This window comes from Vombatus ursinus, unplaced genomic scaffold, assembly GCF_900497805.2.
Source record: "Vombatus ursinus unplaced genomic scaffold, bare-nosed wombat genome assembly UNPS02014932.1, whole genome shotgun sequence".
NCBI classification, from domain to species: domain Eukaryota; kingdom Metazoa; phylum Chordata; class Mammalia; order Diprotodontia; family Vombatidae; genus Vombatus; species Vombatus ursinus.
Genome location: NW_020954710.1, coordinates 6268661 through 6290275, shown reverse-complemented (window position 1 = coordinate 6290275; position 21615 = coordinate 6268661). Strand labels below are relative to the sequence as shown.

The 21615-nt window shown below is 40.7% G+C and overlaps 1 protein-coding gene across 1 annotated transcript in view; it reads left to right on the top strand.

Moving 5' to 3' along the window:
- Positions 1 to 21615, top strand: part of KIF1B (kinesin family member 1B) — a 185258-nt gene that overhangs the window by 146965 nt on the left and 16678 nt on the right. The window contains exons 32-39 of the mRNA XM_027844030.1: positions 489 to 597; positions 3257 to 3323; positions 4273 to 4357; positions 7208 to 7313; positions 13055 to 13169; positions 14384 to 14517; positions 16614 to 16675; positions 18436 to 18581. Of these exons, the coding sequence (XP_027699831.1) occupies positions 489 to 597; positions 3257 to 3323; positions 4273 to 4357; positions 7208 to 7313; positions 13055 to 13169; positions 14384 to 14517; positions 16614 to 16675; positions 18436 to 18581 (824 nt within the window). The remainder of the gene's footprint in view (positions 1 to 488; positions 598 to 3256; positions 3324 to 4272; positions 4358 to 7207; positions 7314 to 13054; positions 13170 to 14383; positions 14518 to 16613; positions 16676 to 18435; positions 18582 to 21615) is intronic.

Here is a 21615-nt window from a genome sequence, read left to right as displayed (position 1 = left end):
CTTTTGAAGCAAATGGTAGAAAAGATTTAAATTTGAAATCTTCCCACAAAGACACCTAAGTATTTAATGCCATTTGTATAACTTTCATCTTGTGACATCTAGATGTGTCTGATTCAAACATGCAAACTGCACCGTGCCATGTCATGTACCCTTCTTTTAGAACCCCTGTATGCAGGAGTGCCGCAGGTTCCTTGCCCCTGGTATAGCAAATGGAGACACAGATCACAAATGCAGTGTACTGTCTGAAGACCTACCTATCATTTACTCATTTACCTCATTCTCTAGATTAAGAAGGAAAAATTCTGTTTATTCTCTGTATTCTCTGGCTTCATCCTTCCAGTTTTCTGGCCCTAAATCACTCCTCTGGCTTTTGTGACAATTACCAAAGTGACCTAAGTGTCAAAGCCTGCTATTTGAACAGCATACATTTCTAGTAAGTGGCTTTGAGCATGCACAAGTTTGATATTTTCTCGTTTTTCCCCATAAAGTGCCAGCAACAAAGTTGAACACCATGAGCAAAACCAGCTTGGGCCAGAGTATGAGCAAATACGACCTTCTTGTTTGGTTTGAGATCAGTGAACTGGAACCTACAGGAGAGTAAGTCCATCTTAAAATGTTTCATTTATTTATTCTGAATATATTTATTCAGTGAAGAAAAGGGCTTGGAAACGAAGAGCTGTGATATGCGATATCTACAGAGTGCCAGGCCTGGAGTCAGGAAGATCTGACTTAGCTGTGTGACCCTGGCAAGTTGTTTTATCTCTGTCTGCCTCAGTTTCCTCAACTAGAAAATGAAGCTAATAATAGTACCTACCTCCCAGGGTTGTGGTACAGATCACAAGATATTTGTAAAGCTCTTAGCACAATCCCTGGTATGTAGTAGGCTCTATAGAAATGCCAGCTATTATTATTGTTGTTATTGTGGATGTCATTCTATGTAGCCTTGTTTTTTAGGTTCGACTTTCTGAATCCCTATATCAGGAGTTATGAGCTGAACTGGTCATTTCAATGTTGCCTCACCAGTCAGGTGTTCACATCACAGAGCTTTCTAACCACAAGCACCCTAGTGTCTTTCATTGTTATCAGATGGCAGAGGGGGCTGATGGAACCAACCTGAGAGGCAGCATGGCCTAGTGGTTAGGACCCTGGACTTGGAACCGGGAAGGCCTGAGCTCACATCTCACCTTGTATACTTACTGTCTGCTGACTCTGGGCAAGTCCCTTCACCTTTCTGGGCCTCAGTGTCCTTGTCTGTAAAATGGGGTGTGAACTCCGGGATGTCTAAGGCACTTCCAGCTCTAGAGCTGCAATCCTGTTAACCTTGTTGTACTTTGTCCTGTAGTCATGTAGTCCTACTCTCCTCCCACTGAGTGGGTTTCATTGGGAGCAAAGACATAGGAGATTATTCCGTAGAAAGCTGTCAGGAATTTCAGAGAGTTTCCAAAGGATAGGGTCCTCCCCTGGATCAAGAAAACAGACCCAAGCTGACCTTACCACCCTGGGAACAAGTGATGAATGTGACTATTGAATAAAGCTGTGTCTAAAACGTTTCTGCAAACTCGTAGGTCTGTAACACAGAGGAAGGCACTCTAATACATGACAAAGATTGAAGGGAAATTTTAAACTTAAAATTTTGACTCCATAGTTTTGTGTATAATCTTAACCATTTGTGTATAATCTTATAGTTTTATGTATAATCTTAACCATACATTAGGGCAGTGGTGTCAATTTCAAATAGAAATGGGGGCCACTCAACTAAGTATCCCTGCTGGCCACATATTGACTTTGAAAATCACATATTAACATTATCTATATTCTATTGTATTTTTGTTTATTTTGTTAACTATTTCCCAATTACACATCAGTCTAGTTTGGGGGCCACACTGGAGAGTGTTACAGGCCACCGTGCCCCTGTGGACTGCATGTTTGACATTTCTGCATTAATGCACTGTGCCAAGTAGTGGATTGAGTGACCAAGAATCTGATAATGAGGTTCATGTGAAAGGTTTGACTTTAACAAGAGGCAGATCTGTAATACAGTTATTGTTTACATTCTTGGAAAAGAGTGGTTCATCTAAGCAACAAAGCAAATAACCCTCTGGTGAATCCTAGGGCCAGTGCAGACAAGTGCTGTTGAGAATTCAGAGAGGCAGGATGTAGTGGCAATCATTAGGTGCCAGTGGCAAGACTCCAGGAGATTTAGAGTCCACAACATGGAGCTGAATTTAATAAGATGAAACTTAATGGGACACACCTAAGTCTTATACTTGGATTCAGAAAATCAACTTCATAAGTGCAAGATCAGGGAGAGATGGAAATTGTCTACAACTACTAGATGGTAATTTGTCTGAAAATGATCTGGAAATTTTAGTAAACTCTAAGCTCAGTATGAGTCATCAGTGTGATTTGTCAGCCAGAAAGCTAATACGAACTGGGCTACATTAAAAGAAGTCTCGTGTCCAGGATGGGGGATATGTAATAATCCCCTTGTCTTCTTCCCCGGTCAGATCACATTCAGAGTATTAGACTATTCTGGCCCTAAATGTGGCGCTTCCCAAATGTGGCCCTGTCCCCCTGCTACCTATAAATTTTATAAATATTTTATAATAAATTTCATAAATTTATATATAAATTAGAAAGCGCCACATTTGAGGAAGGGCATTGGTAAATTGAAAAGTCTCAGAGGGAGCATAGTCAAGGTCATGCCAGGAGAATTGCCTGCAGGAGCTGGGGAAATTTAGCCTGGAAAAGACAGGGGAGATAATAGCTGGAGGGGTATATAGAGGAACTGGGGATGTTTAGCTTGTAGAAAAGTAAACTTACAAGGCACAGGATAGCTTTCTTCAAGTATCTTAAGGCCTCTCACAGGGGAGAGGTTTGAGATTTGTTCCGCTTGTCCCAGAAGTAGAATTAATAATAATATACAGAAGGTTGGGAGAAGATTTTGCCTTTATGTTAGAAGACAGTTCCAAGCTATCCTCTTGTGAAATGGGCTGACCCAGCATGGATCAGGTTTCCCATCCCTGGAAGTCTTCAAGTAAATACTAGGTGACCACTTGTTGAGAATGTTCTAAAGGGAATTCTTTTTCAGGTGTAGGTTGGATTAAATGACCTGAGGCACTTTTCAACTCTCAGATTCTGTGGTTTTGTGTTTCTATGCTGGAGTCATCAGTAAGGTCTTGAGAAGGTTGGTACTGGTTTGTTTAACTAGATTAATGATCCTAACTTCTTTTTTTTCGTGTCAATGTTTATACAGGTATATCCCAGCCGTAGTTGATCACACTGCTGGCCTTCCCTGTCAAGGAACATTTCTGCTTCACCAGGTACTAATAAAAGAGAGGGGACTTGGGAGCAAGCATAGAAATTGTTGAGTAAAAGAAGCATTTTTGTCTAATGTTCCCTCTCCCCCTCATGACAGATTTCTTTATGGGTAGTGTGGGGAGAGGGATAATAGGATTCCTGTAACTTTTTTTTTCTTCATAAATTTGACTTTTGAATTTTTCCTCTTGCTACTTTGCTATTTAACAAATCCTTGTTATTTTAAATATGATTTTAAAGAAATGTGTTTAATAACAACTTCTGGGTTTGGTGGTGCACACCTGTAGCCCTTGCTGCTGTTCCTAAGTTCTGAGCAGCAATAGGGCTAAAGGCAATCTGATGTCCTCAGTATGTCCAACACCAGTAGCCAATGATCACCAATCTGCCTAAGGGAGGATGAGCTGGCCCTCATGGGAAAACAGAACAGGATAAACCTCCGGTGCTTATCGATACTGGAATTGTGGCTGCTGTGCTTCCAGATGAAGGAGATAGGGAGACCAAGTCTCAAAACAAAAGTTACAGCTTTCTGTAGGACTTTTAAAGTTTTCGCAGCATTTAGGTGTATTGTATCTTAATAATGTATCGAGCAGCTAGGTGGTACAGTTTCCACAAGCACACCTAGTTATTTATTATAGTTTGTACAGCCTTCATGCTGTAATGGTTAAAGAAATTGTGTGCTGCAGTCCAGATTATATCAATGGAGAAAGAAGCAGGGATGAAGATTATTGAGGTCAAACGCCTCCTGTGACCCACAACTGGACTTTTCCTTTGAGGATGCTCTCAGGCCCATTCTGGGAGGGAGGAAGCTCAGGCAGAATGATCTGTTTCGCAGCTGGTGTCTCATTTATACTTGTTTGCACGATGGCTCAGACAGCACCCCCTCCCAAACAGAGGGCTGATGGTACAGGAAAGGGAGGGGAAGCCCCCTAAACCACCACTCTGCTTTCCTCTCAGGGCATCCAGCGTAGGATCACAGTGACCATTATCCACGAGAAGGGCAGTGAGCTACACTGGAAGGATGTTCGAGAGCTGGTGGTGGGTAAGTGTACCCACAAGAAGGAGAACAAATTGAGGGTCACCAAAGAGGTTTTTTTTTTTTTTGCTGTACTTCCTTGACCTTGGTGAAATCTGAACTGGAGAGGATAGATATACACAGAGACACTGCATAGGAACCTTGGATCTGAAATTACTTTTCCTCTTTCCCTCCTATTAACTGCCACGATAATCATTCATTCATTCAACACATACAACACATACTTATTAATTACCTACTGTGTAAAAGCACTCTTTTCAGGAGCTATAAAAGAGTTATAAAAATTATAAAAGCTCCCATTAGGTGCTTGCAATATTGTTGGGAAAATAAAAGCATACTTACTTTGTGCTGTCACACCTCCTCCATGCCTTTGCTCTTGGTATTGTGTGTGCCTGAAATGTCTTCCCTCTCCCCTCTTCCCCTGTTGAATCACAGCTCATCACAACCCAACCACTAACTCTGCAGGAAGTTGGCTCCTGTTGCTGGTCAATAGCCTCTCTCTCTCTTCTAATCTCACATAGCCCTTCGTTTTTTAACTTTCTGATGCACTTATCATGTAATTCTTGTTATAGTTATCTTTGTTTCCTTCCCCTACTAAATTGTAATCTATGAGGACAGGAACCTTATCATCTCCAAATTTTCTGTCTCCAATACGGCATAGCCTCACTGTTACACACATAGTAGACAATGAGTATCTATTTATTGACTTACCTGTTCATTCTTTAATTAAGTCATTGAGTAAGTATTGTCCTAGTGAGTAGTGTACAGAAGTTTAGGGAAAGTACAGATGAGTGTGAACTGGAGTAGTCAGGAAGGGTGTTGTGGGTATAGTTAGACTTGAGCCCTCAATCATGAATACTGTTCAGTCCAATACTTGTGAAGCCCTTTGTAGAGACAAGTAACAACACAGGACGCACTGGAGTTTTTGGACTCCAGCCTCTAACAGGTTCACTCTTGATCTGGCAGCCAGAAGGATAGGAAGACAGCTTTGGAAGGGTTTAAATAAGTATTTACTTTATTCTAGTCTAGTCTTCTCAAGAGAGTTGCTGATAATGAGAATACCAACTCCTACAGCATTCCCTCCCTAATCACTCTTCTCGGCTGGGGGAGTAGGGTGAGAATGGTAGGAGCTACAGCTCCTACTGGTCCCCTACAACCTCAATGGGGTCCAGTTGAGACAAGCACACAGATTCCCCCCAAGCCTTGATGGGGGCCAATCAAGGCAGGTACGTGCATCCCTCTGTACGTTACCCAAATCCCGAAATAGGTTCCCCCCTCACTGACCAGTGCCCATTTGTTTTATGGGGCAACAAAGAAGGAATATTGCCAACATTAAGCTCATAGGTTAACTTTAGCAATAGCGTCGCAGGCGTACATTATGTCACCCCTATATCTCTACTGCAGCTGTGCAGTGCAAGTTGTTTTCTACCCTAATTCTTAGGAAATATTATCTAGGATTCTGGAACTATTTTCTAAAAAGGAGTAACAAAATCCTCCTTACACACACTAAAATCTGCCATACTTACACACCTGCTGTGTGCTCTGGGTTATGCCAGGCCTTGAGTTACCCACACAAAGTTCCTGCCATCTGCTCAGGGGATGTGACATGTACATGGGTGAGTAAATACCAGACAATGTGAGGAGAGAGAGATTGCTAACATCCAAGGGAGCAGGGAAGATGACACCTGAGCTGGGTTGTTAAACAGTAGTGTCGGACCAGATTGTATCCGTGCCAAGTTTTGGAATTATGCTGTTATCCTACAGGAAATGGGGGGGGGGGCAGCGCGACTAGAGAAGGAATATGAATATTGTACATGGGCATTTGGGGGAAATTAATGTGAGGGGCAGGGTAAGGTGAATTCCCATCCAGGACCCTGTGCAGCAGTGCCAGCGTGAGGTGATTGTTCCCACACAGGATTCCTTGCCCCTCATCGCCCCTCGTCCCTGCCGCTGAGAATCTCTCTTCCTAAAGGAAGCGGGTTCAAGTGCTTCTTCCTGCTCTCCCCAGCTGCTGGTGCCCATCTTCCCTGTCAGCCTTTCATGGATTTTGTGTTTATTCTGCATGTAGATATCTGTCTCTATGTTAGAATACAAGCTCGTTGAGGGCAGGAATTGTTTTGTATGTTGACATTTTATCCTCAGTGACTGCCATGAGTAAGTCTTTAATGCTTAATTCATTGATTGATTTAAATGCAGATGGCAGCGGGGGGAAAAAAGAGGCTGGATGGAAGATGTTTTATAGGAAGAAATGGTAGAATTTTGACTGACTTCAAATAGGAGATGAAAAGGAAGATTTAGTGATTATTTTGAAATTTTAAGTCTGGATTCATGAGAGGAGATTGGTACCACTGAAGGCCATTGGAAAGGAGAGCCTGGTCTGTTGTAGATGATGAGTTTGTGTTGGGACACAAGTTTGTAATAAAGATGGAACGTGTATATAGAGTGTTTCCTGCGTGTAGTTAAAAAGACCTTGGAGCGAAAGGCCCTAGAACATGGGAGCTGGAGACACCACGGAGCTGGCCTGTTGTAGCCCATTTAAAGGATGAGGAAATCGGCTCAGAGTGGTTCCCATCCGGGGAGAAGCAAAACCAGCTCGTGGACATGTGTTCTCCTCTCCCCACCACTTCCTGCTCAGCCCAGGAGAGAATCGCGGAAGACGTCACAAGTGGCAGTGAAAGTGAGGGGAGCACGTGGAGAGAAAAGAAGAGGCCCGAGCATGAGAGCAGTCAACCCGAGGAGCCATCCTTGCCCCGAGAGCACTAGAATTTTGAATTGATTTACTGATTTGTGGTCTAAGGAGTTTACTTTTTTGTCTTAGGGATGTATTCTGACAGTAACATCTACCTTTTTCCTCAGGTCGAATCAGGAGCAAAGCAGAGGTGGATGAAGCTGCAGTGGATGCTATTCTCTCTCTGAACATTATCTCTGCCAAGTACCTGAAGTCTTCCCACAACTCTAGCAGGTAGGGCCCCCTGGAGACATTCTTGGGATCAGCCTTGATGAGGACTGATCAGAGTGCACTTTGACCCCTGTGTCACTAAAGGTTCTTGGGGCAGGGGTCTGATTTATTTTCATTCTGTTTTCAGATGTGCTCATGCTGCCAACAAAATAACTCTCTGTGTATATGTATTTATAGTAATGCACAACGTATAGATGGGAAAATAATTATTTTAAGTAAAGTGAAGAAAATAGGGGAGAAGAGAAAAGAAAAAAAATGCCGCAGCATGCTATTCAGAGAGTTGAGATAGAGATAAGGCATCATTAAGGCTATACTTTTTCGTGAAGAGGTTGCTGTGGAAGAGGTACTGCTAATGGCAGTGTTCCAGCAGAGACATATTCCCCCTTACTCCTTCCACCCCTTCAGTGTTTAATGAAGCCTCTTGTGTGTAGCCATGGCTGCTGCTGCTGCTGCTTGGAGGAAATCTTTTGATTCTGCTCATTGCCTTCTTCTTTGTCTTGGTTCACAATGGTGAATCTACATACAGATCTCTTTAACCTAGAATGATTGATCTTAAGACTTAGCTTCTTTTTGTCTTTATTTTTAAAGTCTTTTGAATTTCCTTTTCCCAGTAATGTTGATCTTTGTAAATGTCTTGATTAAATGGCCATCTTCTTTCCCTCTGTCAGACTAAGAGTAATTTCAGGAGTTTTCACTGGGTCCCAGTTTAATAGAAGGGTTTCTCTTTGCCTGGGAAAGGACCAAAGTGTTCACTGTGGGGAAGCCAGAACTTCTTGATCTCTTTTATGGTTAGGAATAGCAGTCTCAGTGTTCTAATATGTGCCTTACTGTTGGTTTCTGCATAACTTAGCTTCCCCTTGTTTGTTTATTCCTGAAAATGTGCTCAAAATAAATGAGCGCGTTTAATTTCTTTTAGATTATTTCCTTTAACATGCTCATATAGGAGCATAACGTGCTCCCCATCAACTGGGGAAGGTGCTGCCTCTCTCTGTATTCTAAGACCCCTTCCATTTTAAGAATCTTTTTGTATATTGATTGTGTCATAAATCAGTGATAAGATAAGTATATTCACAAATACCTTAGGAGAGACAGAGGAATGGAAAGACCCAGATTATTGCCTATGAAGGGCAAGAGGGAGGCAGAAGCTGACTGAGCCTATTCAGCATGTCCAAGGTTGGTAAGCAGCCAAGAGGAGCTCCCTGTCTGTAGGCTGCCCTCTGCTGCCAACAACTGGTATTATTCACCCGTGTCCATCACCATGTTGTCTCTGGGAATACAGTGATGCCTAGGAAAATATATATATGGAAAGAAGCTTGAAGTGCTGGTCTAGTTCAAGGGTCCTGTCAGTGTCTAGAGAGCCTTAACAAGATCCAGTGGTTCACCCATCTTGGCAGGCCAAGAGAAAACTACAGCTGGGAATAATGGATTTTCAAATACACCTAGTCTGCATTTACCTCAGGGTCCCAAGACAGTTAATTGTGTATCTTTTGACGGGGCTTGTGGATACGAAGAATGGACTGACATCTTCAGGGCCTAAGCATTCCCTTCTGCCCAGTCCCGTAGTTGTCTTTCTTACGTTACATTACAGATCAGATCCCTTCCCTCCTTAGAAGTCTCATCTTCACCTTCTACCGGACTCAGGCAGCTCTAAAGAGGGTTAGGGGCTGGCGGGGGGATGTAAAGAGGCCACTCCTAGGTCTCGCCCAGGCCAGGAACCTTAATCAAGCATGGGCTCCACATCTGATCTGGGACTTTGGGGCATTTTCATGGCTAAGTGTCTACACCTTTGTTTTCTAATTATTTTCCCTTTACTTATCAGCAGATTGGTTTTTTTCTTTTTTGTTTTTACTTTTCTGCTTTCTTGTCTTGCTTTTGGCTGCACTAACAAGAGCTTTTTCTATGTTTTTGCAGGCTCTTTCTTGATAAGGATATGCCTAGGTATTTTATGTTTGCTTCTTAAGTGCATAAAGTTTCTTGTTTAGCAAAATGCTCTGCCTTATATTGTTATAATTGTACTTTTAACTCCTAGTGCCTTTCCCTTTGCAAACCTCTCAGCTGATGCTTAAGATACAAGATCTATGTTCTTTTTTTTTTTAATTATTACTCTGAAGTAACTTCTCTTTCTCCATTGGAATTTTGTGATTCATGAACACAGTTCAGCATGTAGATGATTTACTATTTTTTTTCCCACGTGCTAAACTTGCTCCATTTTATTCCTCTCTTTAAATGATCTTGCCCTTAATTACACAATGGGAAACTTCTGAGTAAATTTTATGCTGCTTCCCATTCTTTTTATTTGAAAAGCAAATTGTTCCCAGTCTTTGTTTTAGCCCTAGTTCACAATCCTTCACTCTGTCTTTGATTTTCTGACTTTATCTAAGCCAAAAGCTGGAGAGGTTTGCTGTTTGTTCATGAGATTATAAACTCCTTGAGGGCAGGGACGCTCTTTTGCCTCTTAATTTTGTATCCCCAGGGCTTAGCACAGTGCCTGGCACATAGTAGATGCTTTATAAATGTTTATTAATTGTTCAGTAACTTTAAGTTGTCGATCACACTGTCCTTTCTTGTTTGTCTTATATTGTAGTAGTCTAGTCTGACTGTCTAAGAGCAGAACCTGTGAGAAGGACTTTACTTAAAGTCTTCTTCCTTTGATGATTGAGGCTTCTACCCTGCTGACCCACTGTTCTCCTTTGGAGCAGAACAAGGCCCTGGTTGTGTCATATTGGAAACTATCCATATCTGTGTTTTGCCTAATCTAGGAAAGGGGAGTCCAAGTACCCATTGCTTAAGCTGTCAGATATTTTACATTAAGTAAATAGATTGGCTTTTCTTCTAGTTAACCTTTGACAAAGGTTAGTAGTTTGATTTATTCTCTATTGTGCTCTCGTTTTAGAATAATCCCATGATCCTCTTTCAGAGAAACCTGTCAGGTGTGCCTCTAAAGTCATGAGAGTTTTAGAAAACACAAGCTAACCCACAAACTCAAGGAAGGAGAGTTGTTGCTCTCCCGATGAGGCCATATATTTTTGCCAGCAATAATGGCATGGTTAAAAATATCTTCAGGAGGGCCATTGTAAACTATACTCTAAAACCATTATTTTATCTTTCTCCTTTGTTTCTCCTCTTCCTTTTCTCTCTCTTTCTTCCTTCTTCTCCCCTCCCCCAGCAATCTATCTAATTTAGCCTCCAAAGAAAATTACTCTCCACTAAGTTAGAGTTCAAAAGAGCCCTCAAAGGCTGTGTGGGCCAAGCCCTCTTTACCTAGGATCTCACAGGATATCTCTGAGAGAAAGGGACTTTCTCAGAGGCGTATCTCTAGGAAGGGTTGCACTTACACTTGAACTCGGGTCTTCTGACATGCTGCAGGCATGAAAACACTTACCCTCAAAGGAATACTATACAAAGGGGCTTGCTTGAAGGAGGTATCAAAAACTTCCACAGTTCTTTGCTGTGTTTGCCCTGACTCTTCTGCACTATTGTTCTACATGATGTAAGTGTGGAAATTGACCTTGAATTATAGAAAGGCCAAGTTGTTTTCTTGTGTGAACCAGAAGCTTTTACTTCACTAATTTTGAATCAGGTAACTCGTCTAGTAACACTAAACATAGCCAAACTGGATGTATTAGAAATAATGTAGCCAAGTACAAATTATATATAGTAATATAAGAATTTTCGATATTGAGTCATTGTAGCACTATTCCCATTCTGATGCAAAATGCAGCAAGTCAAAAGAGAAGTGTGCATCCTGGATTACTTGGGGATACTTGAAACTTTCATTAAATTTGAGTTATCCTGAACATGTGAAAGAGCAGAATTTGGCCTTAAACAGTGGTTAATTGAGTAAGAGGTTTATTCAAGAGAGACTTTGGTTTCCTTTTGTTAGGTTCTCTCCCTATCCCTCTCTCTCTCTCTCTCTCTCTCCCCCCCTCTCCCTCTCTCCCTCTCTCTCTCCCTCCCTCCCCCTCTCTCTTCCTCCCTCCCTCCTCTTCTCTCCCTCTCCCCCTTTCTCCTCCCGCCCACTGTTGCTGTTTCCCATACTCTCATCCCCCTCCCCCTTTTGTGTTGTCTTTTCATGCACTTTCATTGCCCTGTCTAGAGTAGATTGTGATGGTCCATGAAGAATTTTAAGTGAAGCTGTAATTATCAATGCAATCAATAGGCAACACCACACTGCTGTGAAAATCTAGACACTGAGGACTCTCGAGGCCTCTTTGGCAGTTGTGGTTAAAGGGGGCAGAGACGTTTAGAAAGTTAGCTAGCAGTGCCAAGGACTTATTGCATCGGAAGGCCTGGTAAAGGTTTCTTTGATTTTGTTGTCATAGGCCAGAGAGGAGGAATGAAGGAATTCTCTGGAAGGATATAGCAATTTACCTGTATGGAGACCTATTGAGGAAACCTTATTCTTGAGCCCTGAATCAGAATCCTTCTCTGGAACTTAAACTTTAGCAACTTAAGAAATAAAGGACAACATTAGGAATTAGTCCAGGTATTGCAGTAACATTCGGTAAAATGCCACAAGTGAGATTTTGGCAGAACTTGAAAGCTATATAATTGTGTCCAAGTGTGTGAGAGAAAACGCTCCTTTTCCACATCCTTTCCACATCCTTTCCACATTCCATGTGTACCCAGAAGCTCTCTACTTAAACTCTCTTCCAAATCCCTTACTGAGAGGTGAGTAAGGTCCACTCAATTTTCTCTGTAGGAATGGGGAAGAGACATGAGAACTTGTTTATTGGTGTCCTTAATGAATAAAGTTTCATGTTAATACAGTTTCTATTATATTAATAGTTGAGTTTCAGAGTGAATTATTTGGCAGGCTAACAAATGGTGTTCTGTTTTGCTAATTCCACTAGCAAAGACTTAGCTATATCCTTATTTGCAAGTGAGTATTTAAAAAAAATTTTTTTTACCCAATCCTGTGGTTTTGTTGGTGTAGGGACCTACTAGAGAAGAATTTCCTTTATCGTGTAATTCACATGCTGATACATATTTGCTCTGCAATTTGTAGTCCTCGGGCACTGAAATGGTTAAGTGACCTGCCCAGGGTTACATGTCCAGTATATGTTAGAGGCAGCACTTGATCAGTGTTTTCCTAACATTGAGTCCTGTTCTCTGTCTACTATCTGATGTTTACTCTCAAAAGATCATTTTCTGTATTTAAATTATCTTTATCATCTTTATCAATCCTCTGAACTATAATTGTAATTGGAAAGTCCATTGAATAGAGACCCTTCTTCTGGCTTTTCTAAGGCCCAAGAGAACTGGATGGCATGTTAGTTGGGTCCCTAGAGATATAAAGACTAGAGCTTACAAATTGAGTATTTGTTTCTAGCTCTTGTTAATAGGTGATAGGGCTACTCATATGTTCTTTCTTCTCCCCACTCTCCCCCACCCCTTGTTCATACTTCTCTCCCCTCATTTGTGTTAATCTCCCAGATCTTTCTATCTCTCTCATAGGAGGAAAACAGGCTGATTACAGACCAAGAATAGTTTAATGGGTCTTAATGCTGATCTCTATGTACCTTTTGCTCCTCAACGTTGCTGGGGATTAGGGCCATGCTCTGATGTGTTTGAAGAATCATTTGTTCAATAATAAACTGAAGGTTTTAGGGGGCATTCCCCTGAGACATATGATAATATCACATCCTAACAGGTGCACAGTATGTTATTTGATAATGCTGTTTCCGGGTTGTAAATACCCATAGGTTCCCTTGAATCACACTGCCTCTTTGTACTTACTTTAGGACCTTCTATCGTTTTGAGGCTGTGTGGGACAGCTCTTTGCATAACTCCCTCCTGCTGAACAGAGTGACACCCTATGGAGAGAAGATTTACATGACCCTGTCTGCATACCTGGAGGTGAGAGGGTCCTGACTTTTTGTGTTTAGTTAGGTCTGGCTTACTGGAGATGTATCCAGACCTGATACGCTGCATCACGAGAGCAGTAAATGCTGAGAGAAGTGTTGGATGGTGGTCTTGTGCCTTTATTTGTCCACCACATCCTAAAGCTTTGTTTGATTGCTTTCTGCTGTGAATTGTCTGGGTGTAGTAGATCAAGGGAAGTGTCATGTCGTGGGAAGAGGGCTTGCCTAGGAGTCAGAAAGACCTGGCTTCATGTCTTATCCCTGTGACGTATATTAGTAGTGGCTTAACCTCTTCAGCCCTTGGATAATTCTCTAAAACCATAAGCAGCAGGCCACTTGTCCATCTGCATGGGTATAGGTCATAGGCATGAAGAACCTGCGGCCTCAAGGCCACATGTGGCCCTCTAGGTCCTTGGTTGCAGCCCTTTGACTGAGTTCAAGTTTTACAGAACAAATCCTTTTATTAAGGGAATTTGTTCTGTGAAGTTTGGATTCGGTCAAAGGGCCACACTTAAGGACCTAGAGGGCCACATGTGGTCTCGAGGCCATAGGTTCCCCACCCCGGTATAGGAAGTTCTCACCCCAGGAGCTCCCAGACACAGATTAAACCGCGTGTGTATCTTTTGTTAACCAAAAGGGTATGAGTTTTTTATAGTTGAAATTTAAGCATGCTAATGATCCACTATTCTTAGAATGTGTCTTTATAGTCGTGGAGCCTGTACTTGGCTGCAGACTAGTTCCTCTATGGAAGCAGCCTGAAAATAATTTGAAAACAAAAACACATTTGAAAGGTACAGTGCTTGAGTGTACATAGTAGACACTCAATAAATACATGTTGATTAGTTGAATGAATTGGCAGATTGTGAAACTGTAGATATGCCCAAAGTCAATGCCAAGACCTTGTGGTCACATCTGTGCTGATGGGCTCCCAAGAACATTGCTATAGTAGTCAAGTCATCAAACATTTATTAAGCTCCTACTGTGTGCCCAGCACTGGGGAAAAACTATAAGAAGCTCACAGTCTAATGGGAGACTTACTACATAGAATCTAACCATATGTTTCAAGAGTAATTGTAAAATCTTCTCTTGCCCCATAAGATTAAAACTTGTCTCAATACAACTTTCCATCTATAGTACTTAGGCCCCACTAATTAATTGTATGTAGTGTGCCTTTATATCAGTTCTTAGCATGTTTTTGTCTGCTTCCAGCTTGACCATTGCATTCAACCAGCTGTGATCACTAAGGATGTTTGTATGGTCTTCTATTCAAGAGATGCCAAGATCTCACCACCACGTTCTCTTCGAAGCCTGTTTGGGAGTGGTTACTCCAAGTCCCCAGACTCGTAAGTTTTTACTAATGTTCCAGTTCAAATTTTTCCTGAAATAATTAAGTTCAATTCCATTTCATTCTAATAATTCCCTTGTTACGGTATTGCAAGGCTAGTACTAGACAGTCCATTTTAATCATTGATAAATTAGTATGATGATTTCTAGAATAGCTTTCTGAAGACCAAATTTACGTTCATACTTCCATTTTAAAAAATGGCCTAGCTAAATGTGGAGAGGTTCCTCGGAAGTTCAAAGGCCAGATTATTTTTTAACTGTAGTGTACCATGAAACCAATTTAAAAAAAACAAACACAAAAGTGCCCCATCCCCCCCCACCTTTTTTTTTTTTTTGCAGTGGCAGTAAAAGATTGGTAGTTAAGAGAATCAGATGTAAAAGGAAAGTCTTACTCATGGGTATAGAAAATTAACTTCATAGGTACAATATGGGGGAGAAGTAGATAGCAATTGGTCTGACAAAGAGCTGGAGGTTTTAGTGCACTGATGGTAAGCACAGTATGTCAACATTGTGATGTGACATGCAAGAAAGCTAATGCAGTCTTATTCTGTATTAAAAGATGTACAGCATCCAGGGTTAAGAAGATGATAGTCATTTAGGAGGAGTCTATTCATTTCTGGGTGGCACAGTTTACTTGGGCACTAGTTAAGAGAGCAGGCACCCAGGACAGTGAAAGGACCCTGGTTCAGTCCAAATAAGGATCAGTTAAACAAACTGAAGGTGTTTAGCCTAGAGAAGGAAAGATTCAGGGATGTTGGCTGTCTTCAAGAAGGATTAGATTTGTTGTGTTGGACCAAGAGGCAGAACTAGAAGTAAATATGCATAAGTTGCAGAGACAAAGTTAGGCCTGAAATAAGGACAAACTTCTCAAAGTGGAATGGGCTAGCTCAGATAGTTTCACCTCACTGAAATCTTTATACAAAGACTGCATGACCATTTGTCCAGTATGTTCTAGAGTGGATTCTTTTTTAGGTATGTGTTGGACTTGATGCCTTCTGAGGTCCATTCCAACTCTTAAATTCTATGACTCTGTAACTCGTTGGTTAGCAAAGATCCCACACTCCTGTACCAATAGTTATATTTTAATACTCATAGATTCTCTAAAAATGGTGGTCCTTAGAATCCTGGTGGACACAGCCCAGGACCCTGAGCCTAAGAGACCCAGAAAAACCAGTGGTAAGCAGACCATTGACCCTGCTTCAAGCCCAACCCCTGAAGCCATTGTCCAGGGAGCCCCCTTTGTGGAAATGTGATCTCATAACTGCTTCTGCAAGTGCTATAACTCCTACCTCCTCAGCAGCCACAGCTACTAAAGTCATGGAAAGGAAAGTCCTTTTCACCTCAGAGTCCTTCCCATCATTAAATGATTCACCATTAGAAACGGGTTATGGTTTTTTGAATGGAAATATGTTGAAGAAGATGCATTACCATTTATTTTGCTGCTGCACTCTAGTGAACACCAGACTTTTCTGACTCAAAGTTGGAACTTCCTGTATTCATTGTCTCCCCATTTGAAATTCATTCAGTCAATAAACATTTATTAAGCACTTACTGTGTGCCAGGCACTGTGCTAAGCACTAGGGCTACAAAAAGAGGCAAAAGACAGTGTCTGCCTTCAAGGGATTCATAGTCTAATGCAGGAAAGCTTCTTGAGGGCAGGGACTGTCTTCCTTTTCTATTTGTAGTATTTTGCACAAAGAAAGTATTTAACAAATGATTTTGCATAACTCTTTGTAACCGTGACCTTTTTTTAAAAATTTTCACTGTGTCTTTGTTAGTACATTCTAGTATATTGCCTGGAATCTAAAACATAAGGCTCCAGCACAGCTATAGATGACATTTGACCACTCTGTGGCTCAGTTTCCTCATCTGTGAAACAGAGATAACAATACTCACACTATTTATTGCAAATAGTTATTTGGGTAAAATACTTTGTATATCTTAAAATTCTATGCAAATATCATTACTATTTCTAAGGTGCTTTTCATTGTCTTTGAGATGGATGATCATCTTATGTGAAAGAGAAATTATTTTTTTTCATATTTCTGTTATGACAATTGATGGGATTGTTTTGATTTGTTTTCTCTTTAAACAGAAACCGTGTAACTGGAATTTATGAACTCAGTTTGTGCAAAATGGCAGACACAGGCAGTCCTGGTAAGCAGCTGCCATTTGTTTGTGGTATTATACTTACTCATGGGTGCTACAGACGTGTGTTGGTAGAATTATGTTGTTCCAGAAAACTAGAAAATGTCCACTTGGGATGAAAGTAAAAATTTTCATAATGAAAATTGTATTTTGTTATAATGGATCTTCTCACAAGTTATCCTATGATGGCTAGTTTCTCTTTTGTTTCTTATACTGCAACACAGTTTTGAAAGTCATCCAGACAACATGATACATATCTTAGAAATTAAAAGGGAATTAAAATGAATTTGCTTTGGAAATTTGACTCCTGGAGATAATTGACAGCACATTAAGATATCACAAAACAAACAAAAAAAAAATAGTATCATTTAGAAAGATTAAAGTGTATTCTAACTGCTCTCAAAGCATATATTTTGGTATAAGTTGATGGCTTTTATCACTAGCCCCATGGACAGAAGGAAATCTTGACACTCTCTGTAAATAGTATCAGAGAGAACAAAAGGGGCTTAGCTGAATGAACGAAAACTTTTCAATCCCTGGTGGATTGTCGCTTCTATAGGAAACATGTTTTAAGTGGAAACCAGAATTTCATATGTTTGCTTCAGAAAAGATGAAACCTTTGATTTGAAATTAAGTCTTTATAGCAGTACTGAGAGATTTGGCGGGGGGGTGGGGTTAATCTCCATTTTTATTGAAACTTCTTTTTTTTTTTTTTTTACCATCTACTCCCTTCCAGAGGGCAATCTCTTATAATAAAGAATAAAAAAGAGGGAAAGAAAACAGCTCAACCTAAACATCAAAAAAGTCTGACAAAATATGCAGTGCTTTTTTGGGCAGCTAGGTGACGCAGTAGGTAGAGCTCTGGCCTTGGAATCAGGAGAACCTGAGTTCAAATCCAGCCTCAGACACATGACACTTAATAGCTGTATGACCCTGGGCAAGTCATTTAATCCCAGTTACCTCACTAACAAAAAAAAAATAATGCAGTGCTTCACAGCAGAGTCCTCAACTTGTGCAAAGAAACTAGGGGAGGCTCTTCTCCTCTCCCTTCTTTGGGGCCAGCCTTGGTCCTCACATTGTCATAGCAGTCAATTTCACTAAGTTGTTTTGTTGTGCTGGCTCTTCCCATTGGCATTGTCACAGTTGTTGTGTATCCTTTCTCTGGTTCTGCTCACTTCATTTTGGATCAGTTCATAGAAATCATTCCACACCTCTCTTTTCCTCATAGCACAGTCATATTCCATTACCTTTGTGTAGCATGACTTACTCTGCCACCCCCCAATCACTGGGCATCTGCTTGCTTCCACTTCTTTGCTACTTCCAAAAGTTCTACAAAGAATTAGTATTTTGATGTGTTAGTTCTTTCTTTTTGCCATTTCCCTCCTTAGGCCTGACAGTGGAATTTCTGGGCCAAAAGGTGGATTAGGGAATATAACTCCAAATTACTTCCCAAGATGGCGGGGCCAATTCACAGTTCCACCAACAGTGTGATAGTGGGTCCACCTTTTCACAACCTACTGGGGGCTAAGTAATCTCTTGGAGAGTAAAATTTGAAATTAAAAAAATGTAGGATTTTCTTTCTTTCTTTTTTTGTGGGGTGGAGAGGGGTGGAAGAAGCTGAATAGAATTTGCAAAACTCCAAGTCTGTGGAAATCAGTTTTGGAGCACAGATTGGTGAGTTAGTGGATCGTCAATTTTTTGTGGACTAGGGAGGATACTCCAAAGTAAAGATGTGTTCTTCTGAAATTTTTCTGTTTTCTCCATTTTAGGTATGCAAAGGAGGAGAAGAAAAGTTCTGGACACATCTGTGGCATATGTTCGTGGAGAAGAGAACCTCGCAGGCTGGAGGCCGAGAGGAGACAGCCTTATTCTTGAGCATCAGTGGGAACTGGAGAAACTAGAGCTTCTACATGAGGTATCAGAGGATTGGGGTCCCTTTGATACCATCAGGGCCTTCAGAGAATCCTCTTTTCAAAGTGAGAAAAATCACAGAAAAGCAGCTTGAGAAGTGAGAACTCCCTTACACCCATCATCTCACATTATAAAGAAATCATGAATTTGTTGTTCACTCGTTCAGTCATGTCCGACTCTTCATGACTCCATGGCCCATAGCTCACCAGGCCCTTCTGTCTTCCACTGTCTCCCAAAAGTCTGAACAAACTCATGTCCATTGCTTCCATGACACTATCTCTCTCATCCTCTGCTGTTCCTTTTTCCTTTTGCTGTCAGTCTTTCACTACATCAGGCTCTTTTCCAACGAGTCCCGTCTTCTCATGATATGGCCAGAGTATTTAAGCTTCAAATTCGTATTTGTCTTTCCAATAAATATTCTGAATTAATTTCTTTTAGTATTGACTGATTTTTTTTACCTTGCTGTCCAAGGGACTCTCAAAAGTCTTATCCAGCATCATAATTCAAAAGTGTTGGTTCTGCAGCACACAGCTTTCCTTATAGTCCAACTCTCACAGCCATACATGGCTACTAGAAAAACTATAGCTCTGACTATATGGACCTTTGTCAGCAAGGGGATGGCTCTACTTTTTAGTATGCTGTACAGATTTGTCATAGCTGTCCTTCCAAGGAGCAGGAATCTTTTTAGTTCATGGCTGCATTTACCATCTGCAATGATCTTAAGCCCAAGAATACAAAGTCTAATACTGCTTCCATTTCTTCTCCCTCTATTTGCCAGCAAGTGATGAGAACAGTTGTCAAGATCTTAGGGTTTTTTTAGCATTAAGCTTTAAGCCAGCTTTCACACTCTCCACTTTCACCCTCATCAAGAGGCTTCTTAATTCTTTTTCACTTTCAGCCATCAGAGTGATATTATCTGCATATCCAAAATTGTTGATATTTCTCCCGGCAACCTTAATTCTAGCTTTTGATTCAGCCAGCCTGGCATTTCACATGATGTAGTCTGCATATAAGTTAAATAAGGTGACAATATACAGCCTTGTCGTACTCCTTTTCTGATCTTAAACCAATAAGTTCCATTTTGGTTCTAATTGTTGTTTATTAGCCCATCTACAGGTTCCTCAGAAGACAAGTAAGGGGAGCTAGTACTCCTATCTTGTTGAGAACTTGCCACATTTTATTCTGATCCACCTAGTTAAAGGCTTTAGTGTAGTCAGTGAAGCAGAAGTAGATGTTTTTTTCTGAAACTCCTTCGCTTTCTCCATAATCCAATGAGTGAATGTTAGCAATTTGGTCTCTAGTTCCTCTGCCTCTTCAGAAATCAGCCTGTACTTCTGCTAATTCTTGGTTCACATATAGCTGAAGCATAGCTTTCAGAATCTTAAGCATAACTTCGCTAGCATGTGAAATGAGTGCATTAATTTGAACATTCTTTGACATTACCCTTCTTTAGGATTGGATGTAAACTGGTCTTTTCCAATCCAGTGACTGCTGTTGAGTTTTCCATATTTGCTGGCATATCGACTGCAGCACTTTAACAGCAAAATCTTTTAGGATTTTAAATAGCTCAGCTGGAATTCTATCACCTCCACTAACCTTATTGTTAGCAATGCTTCCTAAGGCTCACTTGACTTCATTTTCTAGGGTATCTGTCTCTTGATCAGTAACCACACCATCATAGTTATCTGTGATGTTAACATCTTTCTTGTATAGTTCTTCTGTATATTCTTGCTGCCTCTTCTTAATCTCTTCTGCTTTTGTTAAGTCTCTAACACTTTTGTCTTTTATTATTCCTATTTTTGCATAAAACATTTCCTTGAAATCTATAATTTTCTTGAAGAGATCCCTTGACTTTCTGTTTTCTTTTATTTCTTGGCATTGCTCATTTAAGAAAACCTTATCTCTCCTTGCTGTTCTCTGGAATTCTACATTCAGTTGGATATATATTTCCTTTTCCCCTTTCCTTTTCCTTCTTTCTTTAGCTATTTGTAAAGCCTCATCAGGCAGCCATTTTGCTTTCTTGCTATTCTTTTTAGGGGGGGTGATATTTTTATTGCTGCCTGCTGTAAAAGTTCCAACCTGTCCATAGATCTTCAAACACTCCACCAGATCTAATCCCTTAAATCTATTCATCACCTCCACTTCATATTCATAAAGGATGTATATCTATATGGTCTGATGATTTTCCTTACTTTCTTCAATTTACATCTGAATTTTGCAATAAGAAGCTCATGATTTGAGCCACAGTCGGCTCCACGTCTTATTTTAACTGACTGCATAGAGCTTCTCCAGCTTTGTCTGCAAAGTATATAATATATCTGATTTTGTTATTGACCATCTGGTGATGTCCATGTGTAGAGTTGCCTTTTGGGTTGTTGAAAAAGAGTGTTTGCTATAACCAGTGAGTTGTCTTGACAAAACTCTATTAGCCTCTGCCCTGCTTCATTATATACTTTAAGACCAAACTGGCCTGTTACTCCAATTATCTTTTGATTTCCTACTTTAGCAATCCAGTTCCCTGTGGTAAATGTGCCATTGTTTTAGTTTTATATCTAAAAGGTGTTGTATGTCTTCATAGAACTGAGTGATTTTGGCCTCTCCCATCACTGGTTGGAGCATTAACTTGTATCGCTGTGATGTTGAATGGTTTGCCTTGGTTTTTGAACAGATGTCATTCTGTCATTTTTGAGATTATACTCCAGTACTGCTTTACCCTTTCTTTGACTGTGAGGGCTACTCCATTTCTTCTAAGGATTCTTGCCCTCAGTAGTATACGTAATATACTGTTGTGTAAAAAGAACTCCGAATGAAATTCAACTGTTTCCATCCATATAAGTTCACTGACCCCCAAGATGTTGATGTTCAATCTTTCTGTCTCCTGTTTGGCCACATCTGGCTTGCCTTGGTTCGTAGATCTTACGTTCCAGGTTTCTGTGCAATATTGATCTTGACAGCATCAGACTTTCCTTTTGGCCCAGGAGCTACTTGTAATTGTCCTCCACTCTTCTCCAGGAGTGTATGGGACAACCTCTGACCTG